We start from the raw sequence: 6,667 nt of genomic DNA on the forward strand, positions 1-6,667 counted from the left end.
CGGAGACAGGGACGGAGATGGGGAGGAGCAGGCGTGCCATGGCGGCTCTCCAGGTCCAGCCGCCGCTTGGGCGCTTGGCCAAGCTCCTCTGCCTCTGCTGTTGAAGAAGAAGCAGGGGCAAAACGGGAAAGAAAAGAGGCCGCCAATTTTTTTTTTAATTTGGCAAAAAAAAAATCAAAGGGCATTTCAGCGAGTGTGTTGAGTTTCATAATGGCAAAGCGAATCCCTTTTATGGAAGGGCAAACGAGCGAAGCCCAAATTTGATGATGGCAAAATTCCAATTATCTCCTCCCCATACGTCACGCTGAGGAGGTACACACGAGCCCCGGCATGTGGAGGCGCCGCGGAAGAGGCCAGACAACCCGGCGTGCGAACCAGGTAGTGTGCAGCATCGGCGGCATAGGAGCATGCGAAGCCGGCGCGCAGCCCAGACGGCACGGTAGCGCGCGGACCCGGCGGTGCGGAAGCCGCGGCCCTAGCACGCGAGCTTCCCCAGGCGGCCACGGTACGCGCGGACGTGGACCCCGTGGGCGGGAGGTGGCGCGGCCGGTCCACGGTGCTTCGGCGAGGCTCCCGGCGTGCTACCCCGGTTCGTTATCTTTCTCCCTGGCGGCGTCGCACGCTCTCGCTTGCTCGCTCGCTTCCCCCGGCGCGCACGCACGCTCCTCCGCGCGGTGGACCCAAACGTCCTCTTTTCCCTGGCGCTCGCGCGCACGCTCCCCCGCACGTGGACCAGGACGCGCGGTGAAACCGGACGTCCACCAAGCTCCAATCACGCTCTCTGCCCTCGCGAGATGCTGCCTCCAATCGCGCTCCTTCCGAGGATCACATGACCGGTCGCGCTCACACCGCCGCCTCCGCACGCCAGGTGCTCAAGTCTTGGTCGGGCCTTCGCCGGCGACGAGCACCCAACAGGTATGCTCACCCCTTCTCTTCCCTTTGTGTTGTGCGAAACCGAGCATCCGAACCCTGGCCCCATGCCCTGTCGCGCTCACGCCGCCGCCCTCCGCCATCCCGCATCCCGCCACCGTTGCTGCTTCGCGCCGCCGGCGCACGCCAGGTGCTCAGGTCTTGGTCGGGCCCTTCGCCGGCGACGGCCACCCAACAGGTATGAACCCTGGCTGTTTGTATTCGAATCTGATCTGATTACAAGTGTATAAATGTATTATGCCTACTAACTTTGATCCCTTTCAAAGGTTACGAGGCGTACATGTGCACGCCCAATGTCCTTTACCGGATCTGCGTCCGCTGTTCTGTGTGCTTTGATATACTTTGCTCTGAATGTGTCCTAGCCCTTGTGCTTCCCATCCTCCCAACTGGTATCTTTGCTGCTGCTGCTGCCAATCTACTGTTTCTCTGTTAGTGTTTGTGAGGAGGTTACTAATTGGGGATTTGGGGAGTAATTATTGTGCCCCTGGCCTCTGATTATAGTTGCTGCAGAGTTGCACGACTTTGTGAATGAAGACTTGGCAAAGTTGTATCATGATCTAATGAAGTATGTTAACATTTCAGTAATTGAAGCAGGAGGTCAATATCAAAATTATCGTTTAGTTAATTTGTTACTACCACTGATTTGATACTACAACTGATTCCTCGACGCAACAGTGGCGCTGCGCTTCTCCTATACTCCCTCCTCGCTGCGACATTGGAGAGGCAACAGCAAAAGATCCAGGTTTGGCCTCACTCCCTTATGTTCAGAATGTTTTGGAATTCTGCAAATGACCAATGATAGGATTGAATGGCTGAACAATGCATGTTACTTTGCTGCCTGCAGTCAGCTTGTTCTTTATTGTCTCTGTGGGACATGCTAAATTGGTGGAATCCCCAGACGAGTTCTCGGCACAGGGAATATAATCACGATTGATCAAACATAAATTAAAAATCAACCTCTCCGTAACAGCTAGTATAACATCTTAACATGAAAATACAAATCTTGTCAACCAGTACCAGGTGATGAGATTTGAGATCCCTTGAATTCCCATGTGAACAGGATTTTTTGGGGGGAGGGTGGAGGGGGGCAATGATACCTCTCAAGCCTCAACCATTGCTTTGTCCTACAGGTTTCACTCTCTACATCACACCCAGTTCCGCACAAACTACTCACTGTTCATGCCATTCTACGACTACATGTACAACACCATGGACAAGTCAAGCGATGAGCTTTATGAGAAATCACTGAAAGTCACAGATGAAACACCAGATCTGGTTCACCTGACACATATGACCACCTTGCAATCGACTTATCATCTAAGGATTGGGATTGCCTCCATTGCTTCCAAACCATCTGACAACCCAATATGGTATAGCTGGATGATATGGCCTGTGGCGTGTCTGTCAATGGTATTGGCATGGGTTTATGGATTGTCTGCATTTGTCATTGAGAGACTCCAAATGAAGAAGTTCAAGATGCAGACATGGGCAATACCAAGATACAACTTCCAAGTACTTGAGTTTTTTTTTTTTTTTTTTTTGGGGGGGGGGGGGGGGGGGGGGGGCGCTTTATGATCTAACACCTTAGTACCTTACTGACAATTTCCTTTCTTGCAGTATGGCATGACTTGGGAAAGAGAATCCACTAACAACTTGATCGAAAAGGCAATATTAGATGCTGATGAAAGGGGGGTCAAGGTGCTCAGTCTAGGACTACTAAATCAGGTGATAATCATACTTGCCTTACACATTTATAGGTCATGTACTGCAAATAAGGAAAATGCAAAAAAACATATAAGCCAAACACAAGTAGGAACACATTTCCTGTTTTTTGGATTCAAATAGAATTTTAAGCCAGAGTATTGCGCAAATTGGTGCACACTACACACTAGTTTCTCCTAAGAAGTTCAAAGTGAACAATCTTTCATCCGAATTTTTGAAATGACCAGTAAAAAATGAGTCTAACACTATATTTGGTTTTCTAGGCAAAGACACTTAATAGAAGCGGCGAACTATTTATACAAAAATATCCAAAACTAAGAGTGCGACTTGTTGATGGAAGTGGCTTAGCAACTGCAGTGGTGCTCCAGAGCATCCCTTTTGGTACGAAGAAAGTGTTTCTTTCAAGAATTACTTCCAAGGTAGCCCAGGGAACAGCTATCGGCTTATGTGAGATAGGCATCCAGGTACATCTGTCATTCTGCCACTCTATTTGTTTAATAGGTCGTGCTAAGTGTAATATGGTCTTCTTAAAATCTTCAAAACATTTCACCAACATATTTCTGCTCAGGTAATCATGAATCAAAAGAAGGAACATGACATGCTCCAGTCACGTCTTCCAGAGGGTAGAACTATCTACCTAAAATTCTCCAATAAAGACATACCTCAGGTAAGAGGTGTATAACAAAGGGATGAAAAGAAAATCCTCAGGAGCCATAGCCCGTAGAGTGACTGAGTACATCATAAGGGGGTCTCACTAGCAAAAGCATGAGTGCATGACAGGATAGTGCATACTGTACTATAGACCTAATTACACAAATCTGGCTGTTAACACATTCTGCCACTTCGCATCTATGGACTAAACCTTTTGCGCTTTAGTGATAGAAAGTTTTGGAAATACCATCTACTACCAGATGACAAGAAAACTAGTAGGAAAATATTTATAACTAGGACATATAATATAACTAAAGGAACAACCCTCCAGCAAGCAGAATATACTATTGACTGAAGTTCCATTTTACAGATCTGGATAGGAGATAACATAGATGACAAACAGCAACAGAGGGCACCAAAAGGAACGACGTTCATTCCTACATCACAGTTTCCACTTAAGAAGATCCGCAAGGATTGCACTTACTTGAGTACTCCCGCAATGAAGATCCCAGAGACAATGAAGAATGTTCACACCTGTGAGGTAATAATAGTGGCTTCTGTTACCTGTTCATGTAAATTCTTGTAAGCTTTGAAAAATGGGATCACATATCTACATAGGGAACTCCTCATTTTTCAAAGCATTGAAGGTTGGGATAGTGCAATCTACTACATCAGTTGAATCTACATCAATATGCATGACTCAAATAGATAACGCAATCTACATCAGTATGCATGACACAACTGGTTGTATTCACAGAATTGGCTGCCCAGAAGGGTCACGAGTGCCTGGCGCGTTGCTGGAATACTGCATGCTCTGGAAGGTTGGGATATGCATGAGTGTGGTGACGATAAGACTTGGTCGGCGGCCATTAAGCACGGATTTGCTCCTCTGACAAAATATTGATTCTTCTGAATCATGGCAGACACCAGTAGACGATGCAGGTTATTCAACTATGATGCAAAGCAGGTTTTTCGGTATGAAGAAGAAGAAGCATCACAAGTGCTTATTGGTTTGCTAGCCTTGTCAAACAGTCCTTGAATTCGCTGGTTGGTTTTTGGGCTGATAAGCCCGGCTGGTGTTGGTTTGTTATGAGAGGAAAATACTGTACCATGGCTGATAAGCCCTGGCTGAAACCAACAAGCGAACCGTCTGGTAGAATAAAATAAGGGACTGAACTCCAAACTCTACCAAGAGCCAAGTAACTCTGGATCGTATGAATGCGATATATGTATTATCAACTGTTATGCAGTATCGAGGTTCGGTACTGAAGTGTAAATCATGTATCAATGGTCCTCAAATGCAACCAATTTATCATACACCATACTACGTACGGGCTGCCAAAGCTTGCAATGTTACTTCATCCCTACTTCCACAACCATTTCATGCTACTCCAGTGACACGCCAAAGGTGTATCCAATGTGCTCCACGCAGCAAACACAAATTTCTAAACAGTAGAAATAAGATGTCGGTTTCTAAGCATCATGCATCCCCAACTCGAACAATCAATTCATCCTTAGCAACCAGCAGAATGGGAAGCTTACCTGGGCAACAATGTCGGAAGCAGGCAATGACTGCACGGAGATCGCCCGCACCAGGTCGCCTCGGCCTCAACTCCAGGTAGTCAGCCAGTGGTGATTCGCCGATTTCTGCTCTACGACGGGTCAACACAGAGGGGAGAGTGGCGGCGAGCCGGCGACGAGCAGAATCGAAGAGGCGGCGGTGGCTGGTCGGCCGACGGATGCCACTGTGGAAGGCGTGGTGGTAGCGTCGGGCGTCCGGGCGCGTGAACCGGCCGGCGGCATCGAGCCGATCGGAGCGGCAAGCAGCGACCGGTTGTGGGGTCGGGCGTCGGGGCTTGGGGGGGTGGGGATTCAGGTGCGAAACAGTGGTGAGCATCTCCAACAACAGGACCCTATTTTTTCTTCTAAAACCAGGATATTTTACTACTCCTAAAACAGTATTAGGAGGAATAAATAAGAACATCTTCAAGTGTTTGTAATAAATCACTCTTAAAACATCAAAATTATGGTCCTACACACGGTTTAGCTGCTGGTAGTTTTTTTTAGTAAAGTGCATCAGCGGTCTCTAAACTTGTACTGTTGTGTCATCGCGATCTCTAAACTCGTAAATCGACCGTTTAGATCCTCAAACTTATTCATCTGTGTCATCTCGGTCCCTTAACTTGTTCGGCTGTGTCATCCCGGTCCCTAAACTTATAAATCATCTGTTTAGGTCCTCAAACTTATTCAGTTATGTCATCTCGGTCCTTAAACTTGATTTTGAGTCTCATCTTGATCAAAACAGGATGATCTAAAAACTTTATATCAAAAAATAATTCATAACATTTTCATATGAACTCGAATGAAGACAAACTTTATATAAAATTTATAGCCCTCGACGCGATCTACGACGACTTTGTAGTCGAAAAGTTTTTGAATAAAAACTATTTAGGGTCCCAAAATATTATAGTATGTTTATAGATTTTGAAATTTGAAATTTAAAATTAAATTTTGGGACACTAAATGACTTCAAACAAAAAAACTTTTTAACTACAAAGTTGTAGATCGTATTGAGAACTATAACTTTCATATAGACCATATCAATATCCAGGATTGTTTGATAATTTTAAATTTCAAAATCTATAAATATACAATAATATTTTGGGACCCTAAACAGTTTTAATTCAAAAACTTTTCAACTATAAAGTCGTAGATCGCATCGAGGGCTACAATTTTGATATAAAATTTATCTTTATTTGAGTTCATATGAAAAAGTTATGAACTATTTTGTCGCAAAACCGACCAATTTATAAGAGTATAAGTACAATGGCAACCCGCAAGCGGTCGCACTGTCATACTTGAACCCATATAAACCCGGTAGTCCGTCAAGTACCACGACGGGTCTCGATAAACGATTTACAACAACCAAGATCGTACATGATTCAACATACATGCCACATATTACATAAAGTTCACAGATACATTTCATCATCAGAGTACGAATAAAAGTTATTACAAACCGAGTTTGATAGATAAAGCGGAAGCAATTAAGTTCGAAAATAAAGTTTCCAACATAGTTTGATACAGTGCCAAGTAGGATCACGGTCCACAAAAGCAAAGATAGGGATTAATAAAGAAGCCTGCCCAAGGCTTACTTCTCATCCACGGCGGGATAGAAGCAACTCTTGCAATAACCATGATACACAGTGTCATCTGCAACAATGGAAAATAAAACCCTAAGTACGAGAAGGTACTCAGCTAGACTTACCCGTCATAAACCAGAAATAAAATGACTTTAAGGATTATGCAAGGCTGTATAAGTGGAGATAGCTTGACGACATTTTGCATAAAAGCAATTGACTTA

At 45.1% G+C, this 6,667-nt stretch overlaps 1 protein-coding gene across 6 annotated transcripts; it reads left to right on the forward strand.

Moving 5' to 3' along the window:
* The first annotated feature begins 363 nt into the window (after nt 1–363).
* On the forward strand, nt 364–4,627 carry LOC136491106 (very-long-chain aldehyde decarbonylase GL1-7-like). 6 transcript variants are annotated; one of them, XM_066487334.1, is made up of 10 exons: nt 365–1,108; nt 1,197–1,527; nt 1,606–1,672; nt 1,775–1,950; nt 2,061–2,442; nt 2,548–2,655; nt 2,916–3,116; nt 3,221–3,319; nt 3,674–3,844; nt 4,061–4,627. In XM_066487334.1, exons 4-10 carry the CDS (start codon nt 1,919–1,921, stop codon nt 4,205–4,207), a joined length of 1,140 nt encoding a protein of 379 aa, XP_066343431.1. In that variant the 5' UTR covers nt 365–1,108; nt 1,197–1,527; nt 1,606–1,672; nt 1,775–1,918; the 3' UTR covers nt 4,208–4,627. The 6 variants fall into 6 exon arrangements, with proteins under 6 accessions (XP_066343428.1, XP_066343429.1, XP_066343431.1 ...); XM_066487331.1 differs by lacking the exon at nt 1,775–1,950 and having other exon boundaries at nt 364–1,108; XM_066487333.1 differs by lacking the exon at nt 1,775–1,950 and having other exon boundaries at nt 1,197–1,495.
* The last annotated feature ends 2,040 nt before the right edge of the window (nt 4,628–6,667 follow it).

The sequence above is a fragment of the Miscanthus floridulus genome, chromosome 11 (assembly GCF_019320115.1).
Source record: "Miscanthus floridulus cultivar M001 chromosome 11, ASM1932011v1, whole genome shotgun sequence".
Taxonomy (NCBI): domain Eukaryota; kingdom Viridiplantae; phylum Streptophyta; class Magnoliopsida; order Poales; family Poaceae; genus Miscanthus; species Miscanthus floridulus.

Bases quoted from the DNA above. Each gene is read 5' to 3' on its own strand.
- LOC136491106 (XM_066487332.1), top strand. From the start codon at position 1,491: ATGAAGTATGTTAACATTTCAGTAATTGAAGCAGGAG. The intron at 1,528-1,605 runs GTCAATATCAAA...TCGACGCAACAG, and splicing joins TTCAGTAATTGAAGCAGGAG to TGGCGCTGCGCTTCTCCTAT. The intron at 1,673-2,060 runs GTTTGGCCTCAC...TTTGTCCTACAG, and splicing joins GGCAACAGCAAAAGATCCAG to GTTTCACTCTCTACATCACA.